The sequence below is a fragment of the Cucurbita moschata genome, unplaced genomic scaffold (genome assembly GCF_002738365.1).
Source record: "Cucurbita moschata cultivar Rifu unplaced genomic scaffold, Cmos_1.0 Cmo_Scf00028, whole genome shotgun sequence".
In the NCBI taxonomy this organism is placed as follows: domain Eukaryota; kingdom Viridiplantae; phylum Streptophyta; class Magnoliopsida; order Cucurbitales; family Cucurbitaceae; genus Cucurbita; species Cucurbita moschata.
Genome location: NW_019268544.1, coordinates 884,511 through 902,631, shown reverse-complemented (window position 1 = coordinate 902,631; position 18,121 = coordinate 884,511). Strand labels below are relative to the sequence as shown.

Below are 18,121 nucleotides of genomic sequence, written 5' to 3'. Positions count from 1 at the left end.
CAGAAAAGATTGGGAAAAATTGCAGGGAGGAGAGGTTGAAGACGAGCGCGTGAAGGACACGCGAGGCGCGTGGGAAGGCTGCGAGTGGAGGTGCGACTGTACGCGGATCGGCGCGTGAGAAAGCAAACCTCCGACCTTGTATTGGCGCGTGAGGGCGCGTGAGAAGGTATTTCGGCTCCCGGTTTGTCCCGTTCGACTCCTTTTGACCTGTCCTACCAAAATTGATCTATATTTATGTTGAAATTGATAAAATATAGGTCTAATAGGAAGGAATTGTGTTGAAGTACTATTAAACGTACGTTCAAGGAGGAAAAAGGGGTTCGAAACCAAGTAAGTAGCGTATCGACCTTTGAACTAGTTCTTAACTTGTTTTACAACATGTGAGTATGTTGTTTACCTGATTAAGAGCTTAATAAGTTATGATGAGCTTCGATGATAGTTCGTGTTTATTGTATATTGTGACTGCTTGCCTGTGATGTAAGCATGATATAAACGATTGTCAGAATGCTACGTATTGATCATGATACATGTATGAAAGCATGCAGTAACTGTGAGTATGTTATGCATGTTAATGGAAAGGTTATGACTCTAGATATGCTTATTGGTGGTTGAGCTATGGCTTATTTACTGAGTATGATAGTCTACTAATTCCCGCGGAGTTCCTGGCCAACGCGCTGTGTGCTAAGTCAGGGAGCATGAGTACTCCTGACCGTTGGTATATGAGATAAACAGGCCGCCAGAGCAATTAGTAGACGGGCCGTATTTGACCGAGAGCGAGTCTTACATACGAGTCCGAAAATTCTAGATAAGCATATCGAGAGAGAGTCAGTAACCTAGCTGGAGGTAGCTGAGATACCTCATTAACGAACAGATGACCCTAGTAAGAGAACTAGGAGTCAATGATGAATAAAACCTAAAAACACCTGGAAAGATTAGTTATGAACTCTTGAGTGATAAGCTAGCTACTTACTGAGTAATCTAATTACTCATCAAAATTATTATAACTTTTCTTTCCAGATTTAGATGATGCAGGCTGAAGACTACTGGGAATCCATGTCTGGGTCTGTTTTGTATAATTATGTTTTCGCTGTCAAGAATTTACTTCGGTTGGTTTAAATTTAAATAGCATTGTTTTAAATGTTTTACTGAATGTTTTTTTTTAATCATTTTGAGATTATGATTGGGTATTAGAATATATTGTCGTTGATGATGGTAACCCCTGTTAATCGCGTTGACGATGAGCGGGCGTTACACTTATTTACCATATATGTTACATTAATAAGTAAAATTCGATGAAACTACATTAATAACTACATCTGATAAAACTCAAATATAATATTAAAATTCTATTTTCAAGTTGGCTATAGCTCAAATTTTCGATGAATTAGTCTAGGTTGTTAAATTCTCGAATTATATGAACACTTCTAATTTAAACTATGAGGCGATACGTAATGGGCCTACGATCATATTTATTAGGGATGAACTTGACAAAAACGTAATGGACCAAGAGCCTAAGCAATATCTATCAGCGGTGGGCTTTGGACGGTTAGAGGAAGGGCCTAATTTATAGGCACAAATAGGCACCTTAGGTCCTCAAATTAAAAAATAACATAAATCCTGAAATGGGCGAGGGATTTGTAGTGAGATACCCCATCCATGCCAGATCAGACATTTGTTTGACCAGTCTTCTGGTTTCTCAAACTTGTGGTCCACCACATGATGTTACGTTGACACGTCATTTCAATTATTCTGATGTGGCAACTGAAGAATGGAAGTTTAGGAGACATTGTTTTATTTGTTGGATGCTGACTCATCATCTTCTTCCTTCTTCATTGGGGCCCACAAGTGTAATTTCGCTATCCCAATAAATATGTTCCCTAAATTCTCAAATGGTCAAACTTGGTAACTATGTACCTCATCGCAAGTTTCAACAACCCAATTTAATATTCTATTTCTTTAAAACTAATTACCATAAATAAATAAATAACTACTGCTTTTTTAAGCCGTGTGTTCAAAATACTATTTTTAGAGCATAAATCAAGACCACGCCGACTTTAATTTTTTTTTTTTTTTTTACTGGCACACCAAGCACACGTTCGGTGTCGAGCACACGTTTGATGTCGAGCTCACCGCGATCTCACAATCTACCCCAGCACCGAGCTCACCGCTCAATGTCGAATTTTAATACCAACTATACCTGGTGTCACTATCAAATATTGATATTGTTTGCTTCAACCTTCTTACCCATTATGCTACAAAAATGCAAACAATGTACCTCTCAAAAAATTACACAATTCACCTTCATAGGGCTTAGTGTCCCTGTATTGGCACACCAAGCACACTGCTTGATGGCAAACTACCGTGAGATCTCACAATTAGCCTTTAGCATCGAGGCTCGACACCAAACTCGATGCTGACTAAGATTCTGATATCAATTGTACCAGCATGAGGTCACTACTGTCACTACTATCAAATATTAATGCCCACTACATTTACCCTATGTAAAATAAAAAAAAAATAAAAAAATAAAAAAAAACCTGCTAATAATGTACCCTCGAAAAATTACTATAAAATTCAAATTGCGGCAAAATAAAACTCCCACCCACAAAATGGTGTTATTAACGGATGAAAAAAGCAAAATTACAACACAAAACAGAAGATATTCGTCGGTTGTTCCAACTGAAATGTGAAAAAAAAATAGTTTAAAAAAGACCTAACATGGCAACGCTCCTCATGCTTTATTACCAACCAATGCCTACCCCATTACTTGATATTAGCAATGAATTAGAAGAATGAATGAGAGCTAGCTACCTCTTCTGATGCCTGAGAATCAATCCAAACACAATATACCGCAACCTTTTTCTTCTTTTCTCCCCTAATAAAATATCCAGCCAAAACTCATCAATACTTGTAGTTATCGATGTGGAGGCTCTCCGAGGCACCCTCGCTTATCTTAGCATCACCCTTGTAAGTTCCAAGAGTTGCTTCAGAGTTGGCCTTGCACCTCACGAGCAAAGCATCCTGAGCCTTGGGGATGTTTTCATCCTTTCCAGCCCATGCCTTGAGGGTACTCTGTTGCAGAGCACGTCCGAAGGAGAAAGAAAGTGACCATGGCTTCTTTCCCTTCAGTTTGTTCATGGCATTGAGATTGACGGTGGCCTCCTCTTCGCTCTGTCCACCAGACAAGAACACTACAGCAGGAACTGCAGGAGGAACTGTACGCTGAAGGGCACGGACGGTGTACTCAGCGATCACTTCTGGTGCAGCCTTTGCAGCTTTAGATCCTGGAGTAACCATGTTAGGCTTCAACAAGGTTCCTTCCAAGAGGACATGGTGGTCATTTAGAGCCTTGTAGCATGCAGCAAGAACACGTTCTGTTACATCAGCGCACTTGTTGATGTCATGAGAACCATCAACCAAGATCTCAGGCTCAACAATGGGCACAAGACCATTCTCTTGGCAAATGATGGCATATCTAGCCAATCCGTTGGCATTTTCATTGATAGCCAACTGTGATGGTTCGTTATCACCGATCTTGAGCACAGCACGCCATTTAGCAAAGCGAGCACCAGCTGCATAGTACTTTTGGCAGCGGCCAGCAAGACCATCAAGACCCTGGGTTGTGGTTTCCCCATTGGTTCCAGCAAGCTCAACAGTGCCTACGTCAACCTTAATGCCGGGAAGTACACCACCTTCCTTCAAAACATCAACGAAAGGCTTGCCTGCACAAAGTAATAGAGGGGAAAAAAAGTTGAGAACCATCAGTCTGTCTATAAGATTCAGAAAGTACAATCCAAACTATTAAAAAAAAGACCATGCGAATAGATCAGATACCTGCAGCTGTCTTCTGGTAGAGAGTTTCCTCGAAGAGAATGACTCCACTAAGGTATTGGAGAGCATTAGGAGCAGTGAAAAGAAGCTCACGAAGAGCACGTCTGTTGGTTTCAACATTCTCAACATTGATACTGGCAAAACGCTTTCCAATTGTGCCAGTGGATTCATCAGCAGCTAGAATACCCTTTCCAGGAGTTCCAATGTAGGCAGCATTGGCAATAAGCTCATCTGCATGGAAGAAAATACGAAAATAATGATAAATAACAGAATGAAGAAACGTCACTTCGAGAATTCCTCAACAAAAGCAGCAAAATACTCAAAGATAAAACATCACGAGGCAGATTCACAAAGTACAATAGAATTTGTCCTTCAGGTTAAAACTAAATCTAATAATGTGGTCCACAAATAAAAAGTACAACCTCAACATGAAATAACCATTTTTATTCATAAGATTTAAATCAGAAGGTGACTCAGCCACCAAATTAACTCAAAGACAAAGTTTGGTTTCGTTCTACTGGTATATACTAGTTTCGGTGAAGGTAAGAGAAGTTTGTAGTTATCCATGGATTCATTTCGTATTTAACGGAGAACAAACCTCAAAAACATAGATCTGGACTGCTACCCTGTCGATCTAATCAATAGCTATTCTTTCTGGCAATCAAGAAATTAAGACAATAACGTAAAGAAAACGTCTAAATCTGGCGCCATACAGACAAATAACATAGTTTCCCGTCTCATCAAATGATATATTGTGCTAGAAAGCATGAGTTCAGTATCACGAAAAGCGAAAACAATGAATCAGAACACCAAATAAGCAGATCATTCCGGATGCCATTAACAAACAAATAGATCGAGAAAACAAATGTAAGTAAATAAAACATGCAACACTAGATCTGGACATAGAAAGGAAGAAGCAACAGAATTCAGATCGGATATATGAGAGATGAAATGCAGGAAAAAGCTGGTGGAAGAAGAGATGGTGGTAATTACCAGCGTATTTGCCTCTGAAACAAGACATTTTGGATGAGTTCTGAAAGAGAACAAAAATGGAGCTTTCGGAGAAGAGAAAATGGCGAATGGGATGTACGAAAACGAGAAAGGGTTAGGGCTTTTAAGGAGGGCGGAAGCAGCGAGAAAGGTGCCTCGCCACGCACTTTTCAGCATTTGCACGTGACAATCAACTAACGGATCTTTTGTATTGATTTTACATTTCTGCCCTTCATCGGTTCAGCCGTCCGACTTTGTCCAGGAGTCCTTTTACTTTTCTTCTTTAAAAAATTAAATTAAATTAAAGAAAACTATTTTTTAAAAATAAAATTAAATAATTGTTTTGATTATTTTTTTTTTAAAAAAAAGAAAAACTATAGATGGAATTAAAAATTGGAGATCGTCACCCTCTATATATTATTGTTAACAATTTTTTTTATTATAATTATTATTATTTTTAAAACCCATTTGTTTATTTTTTAAGCTAAATTAAATAAAATATTATTAAATTTTGTACCTGTTTCAATAATATTTTAAAACATTATATATTTAAATAATTTGCTTTAAAAAAAAGCCTTAAAACTTTTTTAAAAACTATTTAACTTATAAAAATGTTTAAAAAATAATTTTAAATTTTCAAAAGTTTCATTAAATACTTTAAAAAAAAAAATTTAACTTCAAAAGCACTTAAATTACTTAACATCGCCTTTAAAAAATATTCATGAACTTTTAAAATTAATATTATAAAAAGTTGGAAATGATCTATAAAATATCGATAAAGGATTTTTATCTATATATATATACGTTAATTTTTTTTTAATATTTATTTATAAAAGTAGAGGGCGTTAATGTTGCTTTTAAAATTTCATAAATATTTTTTAAACATAATAGTAACGGTAAGTATTTTTTAACTTTTTAAAAAAGATTAAAACGTATTTTTGAAACACTATTATTTTTTAAATAAAGTATTTCCATCCCATTTTTTTTAAGATTCAAATTTAAAGTTTTTCCATTTTAAAGTATTTTTAAAATAAAAGTATAAAATTTGGAGTATTTTTATTAATTTAATCCTATTTTCATAAGGTTATTTGGTGATTGGGTGGAAGAGGAGAGGGTCAAAAGTGGAAATGGAAAACTTCGGTTTAGAGATGGTAGAAAAAGGAAAGTGGCAGGTGGCGGTGGGATGGTGGTATTGGTGGTTGTAAAGAGGGAAAACAAAGAGCGCCGCCGTGAGCGGCGGACGTGGTTTTGTTTTCAGGCTTTAGGTGGTATTTCGGTTTTATCCGACACGTCTTGGTTTTGGACACCGACCTCACTTTTCCTTCAAATTCGACCCGACCCGATTCTATGGCCTCAATTTAAAAATAATTATACAAAAATCAACGTAATTTTAAAAGCAATTTAATTTAAATTACTTAATTGAGTTTCTAAAACTCTAAACTAATTATTCATAAATTATAACTTTAAAGTGATTTCATTTATATAATCCGTTGAAATTTTGTGTCGGAAAATGGTTGAAATAACAACCAATTACCTAATATTTTGAATTTTTTATTTGTATAAATTAATATAAGTGTCGTTATACATATTTTATAAATTAATATAAATGTCGTTATACATATTTTAAATTCTAATAAAGAACACGTTGAGTTAGTTGTCATTATTCGCAATGTCAATACAAACATTATGTCATTACCATATATCACATAAGAGGTTTTGTTATTGCCTTATATAATAAAGATTTTTTTTTGAATCATATTCGAAAATTATTATAAAAAAGGATTTAATTGACGTATAAATTGAATTATTAAAAAATTTTACTTTACTTTATGTCGTGTGTAGCCATATTTAGGGCATGCTTCAAGTTTCGATAGTCAACTTAGAGAGACATCATGTTTCATGTTTCATGCCTAATATTTTATTAAGTTTCCTTTTATGCCCATGAATTCGAACTCTCCAAATTTGTCATCAACCTTTCCTTCCACCGACTAGATCTAAAGAGTGATTCAGTCATTACAGCGGGGGGCTTGAAGTGGAGGACGTGTTGTTCCTCTTAGGCTGAACCCTTTCCCGACATCATGATTTAAAGAGGTCAAGGGTTCGAGCATGGGTAATACTATTGATTACATGGATTCTTGAGCAATGGTACAAGCATCATGCTATCAACAATTTGAACACGGTATGACCAATGGTACCAGAAACTTTTCCACAACAAGGAAAAATAAACAATATGATATCAACAATTTCAAAGCCCGATTAAGAGGTTGACGTAAACAAGGATTGTAATGGATGAGTAATACTATTGATTATATGGATTATGGAGGTCGCAATTTCCTACGTTAGTTGTTGTATTGTCATGAAGATATCAAACTCGACAACTAGATGCACTCATAAATTAGAATACTGTAAATGAGACACATAAGTGAGACACAAGACGGTGTACCAACAAAGATGTTGGGACTTGAAGAAGGTGGATTGAGGGGTCCAATGACAACATTGGACCCCTAAAGGGGGTGGATTGTGAAATCCCAGGTGTACCAACAAAGACGTTGGGACTTGAAGAAGGTGGATTGAGGGGTCCCAATGACAATATTGGACCCTTGGACCTCTAAAGGAGGTGGATTGTGAAATCCCACGGTAGTTGAAGAGAAGAATGAAACATTCTGTGGAAACCTCTCATTAATAGACGCGTTTTTAAAAATCTCGAGGAAAAACACGAAAGAGAAAGCTCAAATAGAACAATATCTACTCTAAAAAACTCTGTAGAGTTTTTAGTAGTTTTCTTTTACGTATGAGCATTAGTCTCTTTTCCATTATTTCATTGAAATGATTCTTTTCCTTTTAAACTAAAAAACTCCATTGATATATATTCAATAAAATGTTTTAACTCGAGCGAGCATTTGTGTCATTTGTAGGAGCTCCCGAACCGTCTCGGTTTCTTTTTATGGTTTAGCAGTCTCATAACTCGAGCTTCATGTTACTAATACATACACTAAATTAATACAAAATACAAAATGATTAGATCTTACCATTTCACTATTGACTGGCATATGATGAAAGACACTCCTAGTTTATGGGATATGGTTATTGACACATTTACACCACTTTGTCTGCTAATCATCTGGCTTGCCCGTCTTTACCACCTTTGATTTTAGTCAACTTGCTAGCTGGAAAATGCAATCTAGCTATCAGAGGACGAGGTGCTCGTGTTTTCTGATCGAAACCTCTAACACAAACGTAACCTGCAAATCGTTGTCACCCACTTGTGAGAAACACAGAATGTGATATCCTCTTCTGTATAGCTCAAAAAAGCTCGGAGTGTCTTGAGGTTAAGCTAATGAGTTTAGACACATGGTGTCGGGATCGAGTTGTGGAAAGTTTCTATAAGGATGCTTCTCATAGTTCTATCTTTTGAGCCACAGTTCATCAGAATGTGATATCTATCCTCTGTATAGCTAGAAAGAGTCTTGAGAATGGTGAAAATCTTTTTGCAGTTCAAATGAACGGTTGATCCCCTTACTCTCAAATCCTACCTGGTTGGGGAGGAGATCGAAACACCCTTTATAAGGGTATGGACATCGATTGGAGAAGGGAACGAGTGTCAGGGCCCCGAAGGGAGGTGGATTGTGAAATCCCACATTGGTCGGGGAGGAGAACGAAACACCCTTTGTAAGAGTGTAGAAACCTCTCCCTATCAGACGCGTTTTAAAAACCTTTTAAAAACCTTGAAGGGAAGCCCGAAAGGGAAAACCCAAAGAGGACAATATCTACTAGTGGTGGACTTGGGCAGATTCAAAGGCTCGGTCCAACGAAGTTTAGAGAGAGGGATAAACTTTTGGCAGAATTTTTTGGCCTCTTAGGCCATTTCCAAGGGACTTGGTTCTCGAGGTGAGTTCAACATAATTCAATGGTCTCATGGAGAATTCGACTGAGATGGACGAGCACGAAGATAATTATAACAGCTAATCGACTCATTTAGCCTCGTAAATAATTTTAAACAGCCAAAGATTTACCTTTCCAGAAGCAACCTTGAATCTCTTCTGTTGATAAACCTAATACATGAAAAGTGCACACCCAAGTGTTACTAAAAGAAACATGGTAAAAGAAATCATTACCCTTCACAATACATACCCTTGAATATAGTCGGTATCGAGGTTCCGAAGTACACTGTCCGCCTCGAGAGCTTCCATAACCAATTCCTAGGAACGTCTATTGGGTTAAGGCTAGAATCGTGATCAGCAAATACCTGCATAAGAATGATTCCACCGTTACTTCGGCTTCACGTTGCAATACTTAAAACTTGGTGTGAAATGATAAGCCATGTTAGAATTCCATAGTACCTCATTCACTTGAAAGTAAGTTCCGTTTAGCGGAAAGCTTCCTCTCATTGCGGTTCTACACGGGATCTGTATCTATAACTGGTTAGCTTAGATATCGTATGGGGATAATTACGTATATTAGCTGCCCCTATCCTCACCAGAAGTGTTCCTCGAACCACTTCCGAATCAGCTTCTCTGACACTATTGCAAGAGAAACACTCTTTTTCTCCGCACAGTCCACCGCTTTCTTGAGAACGACATTGAGTATGCGGTCGTTCAACAGAATTTGCTGTTTCACCTGATGAAATAACATCAAATTTATCGCATAGAATTGTTTGGCTAAACATAGAGAGCATTAACGAGTTCATAAGTTTGAAGCATGGATCATCTGGTCGACGTTTAAATTTCATCGTTACCCGGTGTCCATATAGCAAGAAGGTAGAAGCACGGATCATCTGGTTGACGTTTCTCCAGCTTTAACTTTCATACAAGACGAATCAAAACAATTGAACAATATTAAATCAGAGCATGAATGAATAAACAGTTCAGCTTCAAGATGTATAGGAGTAGCTAACCTTTTCGAGAAGAGGATGAGCGTCTGGAAGTTCGTAACTGCATGATGGTAAAATACAATCACAGCCTGATTCTGGAACTGATAGCAATTCTAGTAAATCTAACAATTTCGACACTACTTTGTTTCTCCTTTTACTCCTTTAACTGATAAGACTTCCTGGTTAAAGATTTAATCTTTTAGAGCTGGGAACTGCGTACTTACACTTGATGCTCCGTTCTCAGTCGACTAATATTCTTAAGCTTCGGCATGGGAATCAATGCTGCTTCTGGACTTAAGACGACGAGCGCCTTCGACATGCTACCTTCCTGAAGTTCCATATTTTCTTGCATGTAATTCTGTACGTTCTTAGTGAATGCTTCAATATTAAGCTTTATTGTAGGAATCTCATCAGGGTCTTCATATAATGTATCCTCGATGTCGTTTTCAGAAATCTGTGGGCATTCTGGCTCCGGTGTAGCTGGTTCTTCGATAATGGGCTCGTTGTTACTTCCTCCAGATTTAACAGTGATTAATTGCTGATTACTTTCAATTGGCTCTGACTCCTGAGTGAGCGTCAACGGTTGTTGATGAACAACTACAGACTGATTTATATCAGCCTTTATTTCGGCCGCATTAATCAAATTCGCTTCTTCTGGCGCTGGCAGTGCTAGCCTCGCGCTGCATTTATGTTCACTCAGTAACTTCAAAAAGTTTATGCATATGAAATGCACTAAACAGTTGAAATATCTCATGAAAGGTTTCGAAAGTGAATACGAATTCGTATGCACTTAATCGAGTATCAAATACAAATTTCAAGATATTAATACAGATTTTAGATAATTGTTTATGTGCATCACAAAGTTTGAAGCCAACAAAGATTTTATTGTAGGAATGTTTAGAATATAGAATCGGGAAAAATACACTTTTCGTACTTAAGAACCGAATATAGTTTCCATTTAGTCTCTAGATTTCAAAACGTTGCTTTGTTACCTCTGACATTTGAGTTTAGTTTCAATTTGATCTCGAGGTTTTAAACCGTTACCTTTTTGCCTGCAAGTGTTGAGTTAGAGACCAAATGAAGACTAAACTCCAAATTCAGGGGTAAAAGTGTAACATTTTGAAACCTCAGGACCAAGTCGAGCACACTCGGGAAATGTACAGGAGAAGGGCTCGCTCGTAATAACATATGCAATATGGATGCAGCAGAAGTGAGAAATGCAAACCTAGCAAAAGCACTTGCAAAATGTCTACACTCTCCTCTCATTGGACAAGCATTGCAATTTGGTTTGTTTTTTGTGCAGAAGACCTATACCAGAGTATGCTGCTTAGTTCATCTCCAGTAACACAAACCACATATCAAAAGAACAATTCATTGTAAAATAATTACCTTTCCAAATGTAATCATTTGGTAATGCAGCTCATACCTATGAGACCAGAATATTAAATGTCAGTTGAAAAACCAGTATTGATATCAAAAAGGGAATATCTTACAATGTTCTTTGGTCAAGCTTGCACAGCCGTGGCCAGAGATACTTTTGAATGGACTCAAGAACTGGGTATCTGCAAGGGCACAAAAACATTATTTAATGTTTCAAAGAGCGTACTAATTCTAAGAATTTTAAGATACAAGCTCGCATACTGATTACTGACAGCTCCAAAAGATGCAGTTGCAGTGATTCTGGCAATGGCTGAAGGGGTACCCATCCTAATCTTACAGCTATCCGCCCGACATTAGTATCCACCTGTTGGGGGGAAAGTAAAAATGTGTTGGCATTTACATCTGTCCGAGAAGTAACGGAAAAGCTACTCATTTGAACTTACTGGAAAAGCAAGCTGCTGCAGGGTAAGAAGTCGTACACACTCCACGCTTTTCAATCCCAACCCCCTTACGCTGAGTAAATATTCTCTACACGTTTGTAGTATAAAGCCTAAAGATTTTAGTATATTGCGAACAGTATTTGCAATATGAAAGATATAATGTTTGTGGGTTCGGTTTCTTTCGATCTTAACTGAAAAAGAAACAAATGAGCTTACTTTGCTTGATCGGGTGGAACGTCCCTTAACCACTCGAGATCAATGCTTCCGTGATCTTTCACTAGACGGTTAAGAAAATCCTGCTCAAATTCAGAATAACTTAGATGATGATCCAAGGAATTAGGATTTCATTTTCATAGTTGTTAAAGGGTACCTTAATTCTTTCTGCAAGCCTGTTGTTCATCCCTCGTTCTCTGATGGTGTAAGCGATCTCGTCGATGTCTGCACATCTTACAGCTTCCCAATCCAATGAGTCCATTGTATTTGTAGTTCTCTCTCTCGTTCCACTCGCCTCTGCCAGTTTCCTAAGGTTGTCCCAGTCAACACCAACCCTTTTCTCCCTTTTTACTCGTTCTCTGTTTGGTTTAAGTGTATCAGCTTTTGGATCATCGAAGTTAATACTAAGTGAATGGTCATGCTCATTTTGAACTGGTTCTTCTGTCTTCCCGGTAGCATCTAGAGCGTTATCTACCAAAGAATTTGGCAGAGTTTGATGTATTTCCCGGTTGCCCATTGAATCCTGTGATTCCATATCATGGGGCACTGCAATCAATCTTCCTTCAGACTGGAATATCACATTTTGGTCACTTTGACTGAGATTGCACAATTCTCCGGGGTGTCCTTTAGCTTGAACGTCGTCGGTGTTGAGGATAGTAGTTTGAGATAATGAGTCAAGTGTCTGTGTACGTTCATTAGTATCATATACATCTCTTCTTTTGTAAACATAGGAAAACGGGGCGACTTCTCCGCACATTTCAAAGCATTCAACTTCCGTAACTCCGAAGATCGAAGTTTTCTGCAATAGATTACTTGAATGACTAGGAGATTCTTTTGAGAGACATTTATGACAATCGGCATTGTCGTTTTTTTCTATTTGATCAACGTTCTTCTCTTCTGACGTACAAGTACCCTCTGACTTATCATCGGATGAGTCGGTACCGCTAGCAATTTTGGAGTCTGACTTCAGCTTATTTGTTTCTATGGTCTGTACGACCTCCACAGATGAATCAGGCCCATTGACACTAATATCTCTTGATGACAGATCCTTTCCACAGTTGCTTTTCAAGCAGGGCATTTTATCTTCAGAAACAGTTGACATTTTAGATAATATAGCAGCATCTGCAGTCTTATCTTCTCCCAACGTACGTGCTTCTACTATAGTATTGGTCTCCGTTGTCGTTCTTCTATCTTCCAATTTACCTATATTTTGGCTAACACAAGACACGGTTGAGCACTGGTATTCATGCATAGAGGAAACCCCAGCTGTGTTGCTTCTTGAAGATTCACTGCTGATGAAAAAATCTTCTTCATCTTGGCCAGTTCCACACATGGTCATGCAATTCTGTTTATAAATTGGTTGATCCGAAATCTGTTCAACCCATGCTACACTATCTTCTTCTCTGCACAAATTAGCCTGTGGTTCATTGACTACCAAGCTCGTGCGTTCATCAACACTTGACTCGTCGAGGCTTCTAGATTTTAAGGGATAGCGTGCAGCAAGTGACATAAATGCCGAGCTGAAAGGAAGAGGCAGGCAAACAGTCAGACGATATTTAATTATTCTCTTTTCTTGCGTGTGAAAACTATAGTTCACCTTGAAAGATGATCCGAGACATTCTGGGTGAGAAAAACTCCAATCACCGAGTCTAAAACCGACCCCTTCCATTGAGAAAAGCCTCTGTTTCCTGTAAAATTATTGTGTTAATATTAAAGTTTTAATAATTTTAAAAACTAGTTTCCCTGCAAAAATGCAGATGCTTGGAAGCATATAATTGTACCTTGTATTAGATGCATCTTTGCAATAAATGAGTCCGTTCGTCCAGAAAAAACTCGTCGTTCTTCCTCCCACCATTTGTCCCTATCTTCATCTGATCCATCTACAAGTTCATTATTGGAATTGTCCATCAATAGCTTCCAGACTCTAATCGTCTCTCCATCAAGATCAACTTTGGCATATCGTCTTCGCTTTTTGACAGGATTCAAAGAACCTTCGAACGGTACTATAGAGCCATCTCCTCTATACACAACAAGTGCATTGTGCCCTTGGTTCTGCATGTTGTAAGTTACCATTTCATTATGTTCCTCATATAATGATATTTTTCCTTCTCTGTTAATGTCTAAACTCTTCATTTCTTCAACCATGGCATTGGTAAAAAGCTCCAACCAAGACGCCACTGCACCACACTAAAATTTATTAGGAACAGTTCTTTCCCTTGAACTCTTGCAAACAAAAGTATCAATAATCGACCTTGATGAAGAACTGGAATTAGTTTTGAGGAACGAACCTGGAGGTAATTGGGAAGTATGGCAGTGACAATATGACGAAAGCTTTGGGTGCTGGTCTGCTCCATGCATATGGGAACGTGAAGTAAGAGGGTGCGGCTTTTGTATTTTCCTCGCTGCTGTTGCGTGCATCTTGTCAACTTGGGCACCTGAGGATGGGTGATGCCTGTGAGAATTCTCAATTCTTTGAAGATCAGTAATCACTGATGGTTGTTTGGGTGAATATATCGACCGCATGTTGCTCTGGTCCGACCATGGGATTAAGCAACTGTGAGGCTGAGGTCTAGGAATCGAGTAGCTGGCATTTGATGTGCACGGATTTTGGCCAGCATGTTGCACCTCGTCAATTTTCTCTTCAGAGAAGTACTCTGCGTGTGGCAGCTGAGACGCATAAATCGAGTTATAAAATTCCTCAATTAAATCAAAACTTCTGACACAATCTTGTCTGATATTGTGACTACATTTTCTCTTCAAACCCCTTGCTTCTTTTCTCTCAGTTGAGAGAGTCGTACTACTCCAGAATGAATCTTTTGAACTTGATAACAAATGATTAGTCGAATTGGACTTCCCCGTCCCTCTGTGATTCTTATGGTGATTAACTTTAAGTTTTAACAGTGCTGTGCTATATTCAATTGGAACTTCAACACTCGATACTTGACTTTCAGGAAGGCATTTGCAGTTTTCTGGTTGGTGATTCATTGAAGGATTTGGGTTACAAGACATCCCAGCTTGTCTGTGGTCGAACACTGCGTCACTTTCTCTCCTTTGCTTCAGCATGGAATGCGGTTGGTAACTTTCAGTAGTTAAAATATGTGCCAGCAATCCCGAAGTGTTGGACGAATACTCTAACAAAGAGTTTTCATCTTTCTGTTTTCCTTCATTGTCAAATTTTAAACTCCTCCTACATGTTTTCCTACTACGTTTCCGCTTTTGCACTTCCGCATCAGTTGCTCCTGTTTTCACCATAGAAGTTTCTGGTATGTCGACTACACGCTTTCGAGTGTACGTCCTTAGACCTGTTGAGTTTTCCTTAGAACCAGTAACTTCTGGGGTGACCGGACTAAGAGTTCCTAGTTCACGAGGACTTTCCAGGGGTTTGTTGACTGCATTCTTTCGGACGTATTTCCTCTTAGTTTTCAAGTTTTCTTGGGAATTGGCTGCTCTCTTGATGGTTGATTTAGACGTTCTTGGCTTGCCTTCTGTAATTACCTTGGGCCTGTGCTTTCTTTTATACTGTTTCAACTTGGCTATTTCATTCCCACTGACGGCAACGTCTTTGTCTGAGCTCTCATTGTACTTAATCGGTGTTAACAATGGAGCACAAGATGAATCCAAGACTAGCTCACAACCTTCCTGCTCGAGGCCATCCTCGTCTGTTCTTATACTGACAGTTCTACAATTTTCTTCCTGGCCCTCCTCTTTTTTTCCTCCTGCTAATGTGCTTTGAGACTCGACAAACTGTTTGAGCTCCACATTAGCCCCCTTATCCGGTGTCGGGGGTACAAAATGAGGCATGCTCTTACTACAAAGTTCACCTGACACAATTTCGTGATCCAAAAGAACATCAAAATCATGAATGAAGATCAAAAACTATGGTTTAACAAACGAGACCGTGGCACCGTTTCTAGTTCATTTTGCTCTGAAAACCTCAAACAGTAACACAAATATACTGATAATGCACAGAAACAGATTGATGAAACCATAACTGATGATCCTAAAACAAACATATCTGCCTCGCTATGAACATTTTCAACAAGCTCAAGCCATTTCACTCGCACAAATCCTTTCTTATTAGGGCTAAGCTCAATTTCAACGCCATTTTCAGCAATCAAATTCAATGATCATAATGATCGGTAAACTAAAATCTAGAATCGCCCAGCCCTAGATGAAAAATCAATCAAAATCATTTAGCAGGACGACTTACCCTGTGAAACGGACTCCGGTTTATCGGAAGAAGCAGAAATGGAACAAGAACTTGCCTCGTTCCCAATCCATTTCATCTCATTCAAATCCACCACCAAATCAGAAGCATCGGAACATGCAAGTACTTTTCCAGCTTCGATTTCTTCAGTAGATCCATCCGATTTCTGTTGATTTTCTTCCGCATGCAATGCCCTTCGCGAAGGCTTCACCGGAGTCGCAGGAATCCATGGATTTTCTACACTCATAGTTCGAAGCTGTTATCCAAAGCTCTGTTTCCGCATCAAAATCCTACAGAAACGATATCGATTTTAGTAGTGTTGCATGCAATCCTCCTCTTCCATGAAGCTTAAACATTAAACGACTTTCCGAAATAAAATTCAAAATCCAGAAGAGAAAACAAAAAAACTTAAGCTAATTAGCACATTAAAACATGATTATACAAACAAATTCATAATTTAAGCATGATTATTCACAAAAAGAATTACACTATTGGGAAGAACAGTTGATGAAATGAGGAGCAGCTTCAAATCCAAAACAGCTGAAGTAGAATGAAGAAAAAAAATGCAGAAAGAAAAAACAACAAAAACAGAGCTTTCAGATTCTGATCGTTTTCTTTCACTACTAGAACAGTTCTTACTTCTTTTCTACTTTCTAGTCCTTGGAAGTCCTTCTGAGTTTTGACCGACAACTTACTCTGCCGGTGAAATACAATAATATAATTTTGATAATAATTCCAATTATTCGTCCTTTTTATTTATTTTTTATTTTTTTATTTTTTTTTCGAAATTTGGATAATTGGATAATTGGATTGCACGTTCGTTGTAAAATAATATTTGCATGGGAAAAGGTGTCACCTTTGTACCTTTCCTTCAATTTTAAAATTTTAATCTCATTTTCTTTAAATTTTAAATATTATTTTACTCACAATTTTATTTCATTTCACGCTAATTTCTTTTTATATCCTACTTTTGTAGATTTTTTTTTAGAGCTGATCAACAAATAATTAGTAATAAATTTAATATGAATTAAAAATAATAGAGATCAATACGATAATTAAAAATAAAAAATTCGATAAATACGATAATTAAAAGGTCAAAAATTCAAATTTTTTATTGACCGTTAAACTCCAAACAGATATTACCATGTTGGTAATTGGGGTGGGAGTAGAGTTTTACAAGAGAAAGCTTTTTTGACATCTGGCAGCCCCACATTTGTTGTCATTAATAATGTTTTTTATTCAGTCCATAATTAAATTTAGAGAACAAAGATTCAATCTCAACTTTAAACATGTTGACTTATGTTTGTTTTGACTATTTTTTCGAACCAATTGCATAGGTAACAATTTGGATTAAAATAATAGAAAATTGAGAATAAGATTCGTAAGGTTATCTCAAACTCAAGAATCATTCTTTATAAGAGTGTGAACACATGCCCGAAAGGAAAAGTCCAAAAAGAACAATATCAGCTCCGGAAAAGAAAAGTCCAAAGAGGACAATATCAACTAGTGGTTGACTTAGGCCGTTACAGGAAATGCTCGAAAGGAAAAACCCAAAGAGGACAAAATTTGGACAAAATCTGCTATGGGTTTGAACGTTACAACATATCTACTTAGACCATTACAACATGTCCATCACATATTTTCATCTATCAATTTATCGATGATACAGATCTACTTAGACTATTACAACATGTCTATCGCATATTTTCATCTATCAATTTATCGATGACAAACATGAAACAGTGATATATTAGTGAAGACGCTTATAGTTATATTATTGATAAAAGAATCCTGATCCAAAATAAAATAAAATAAAACTTATCAATTAACATAGTACATTAAACATGAATCAGTGATATATTACGGAAAGTTCGAAAAGGAAAATCTAAAGAGGACAATATCTACTAATGGTTGGTTTGAACTTGAACTCTTACCACATATCTACTTAAACTATTACAACATGTCTAATGGGACTGCTACAACATGTCTATCGCGTATTTTCATCTATCAATTTATCGACCCTAAACATGAATTAGTGATATCAATTTATCAATGATGAAATATATTAGTGAAAACGCTTATCATCAATAAATGTGGTTACATTTACTGATGAAATCTATAATAATCCAGTAATGGCGATCATGTGCCATTGGTATCAGTTATCGCAGTGTATATAGCCACTACAACGGT

The 18,121-nt window shown here is 37.4% G+C and overlaps 2 protein-coding genes across 2 annotated transcripts; both read right to left on the bottom strand.

Annotated features, from left to right (window-relative positions):
• Positions 1 to 2,549: 2,549 nt before the first annotated feature.
• Positions 2,550 to 4,955, bottom strand: LOC111463434 (fructose-bisphosphate aldolase 6, cytosolic-like). Its single transcript, XM_023107367.1, has 3 exons — positions 4,825 to 4,955; positions 3,835 to 4,062; positions 2,550 to 3,722 (listed from the first exon to the last, which is right to left on the bottom strand). Exons 1-3 carry the CDS (start codon positions 4,850 to 4,852, stop codon positions 2,902 to 2,904), a joined length of 1,077 nt encoding a protein of 358 aa, XP_022963135.1. The 5' UTR covers positions 4,853 to 4,955; the 3' UTR covers positions 2,550 to 2,901.
• A 2,782-nt stretch (positions 4,956 to 7,737) lies between these two features.
• On the bottom strand, positions 7,738 to 16,564 carry LOC111463507 (transcriptional activator DEMETER-like). The gene is made up of 20 exons (XM_023107465.1): positions 16,419 to 16,564; positions 15,935 to 16,221; positions 14,013 to 15,545; positions 13,506 to 13,901; positions 13,322 to 13,412; positions 11,882 to 13,244; positions 11,728 to 11,807; positions 11,515 to 11,599; positions 11,344 to 11,435; positions 11,185 to 11,253; positions 11,081 to 11,117; positions 10,917 to 10,999; positions 9,916 to 10,371; positions 9,716 to 9,752; positions 9,557 to 9,620; positions 9,299 to 9,438; positions 9,162 to 9,227; positions 8,953 to 9,067; positions 8,835 to 8,873; positions 7,738 to 8,063 (listed from the first exon to the last, which is right to left on the bottom strand). Exons 2-20 carry the CDS (start codon positions 16,176 to 16,178, stop codon positions 7,939 to 7,941), a joined length of 5,115 nt encoding a protein of 1,704 aa, XP_022963233.1. The 5' UTR covers positions 16,179 to 16,221; positions 16,419 to 16,564; the 3' UTR covers positions 7,738 to 7,938.
• Between the last annotated feature and the right edge of the window lie 1,557 nt (positions 16,565 to 18,121).

What these genes read in the sequence shown, in the direction of transcription:
- LOC111463434 (XM_023107367.1), bottom strand. Translation starts at nt 4,852, where the DNA reads ATGTCTTGTTTCAGAGGCAAATACGCTG. An exon ending in TTTCAGAGGCAAATACGCTG is followed by an intron (nt 4,063 to 4,824) that starts GTAATTACCACC and finishes TCTTCCATGCAG; the next exon opens with ATGAGCTTATTGCCAATGCT. An exon ending in CTACCAGAAGACAGCTGCAG is followed by an intron (nt 3,723 to 3,834) that starts GTATCTGATCTA and finishes TACTTTGTGCAG; the next exon opens with GCAAGCCTTTCGTTGATGTT.
- LOC111463507 (XM_023107465.1), bottom strand. Translation starts at nt 16,178, where the DNA reads ATGAGTGTAGAAAATCCATGGATTCCTGCGACTCCGGTGAAGCCTTCG. An exon ending in TACTTCCCAATTACCTCCAG is followed by an intron (nt 13,902 to 14,012) that starts GTTCGTTCCTCA and finishes AGTGTGGTGCAG; the next exon opens with TGGCGTCTTGGTTGGAGCTT. An exon ending in TCTTGCTATATGGACACCGG is followed by an intron (nt 9,439 to 9,556) that starts GTAACGATGAAA and finishes TTATTTCATCAG; the next exon opens with GTGAAACAGCAAATTCTGTT.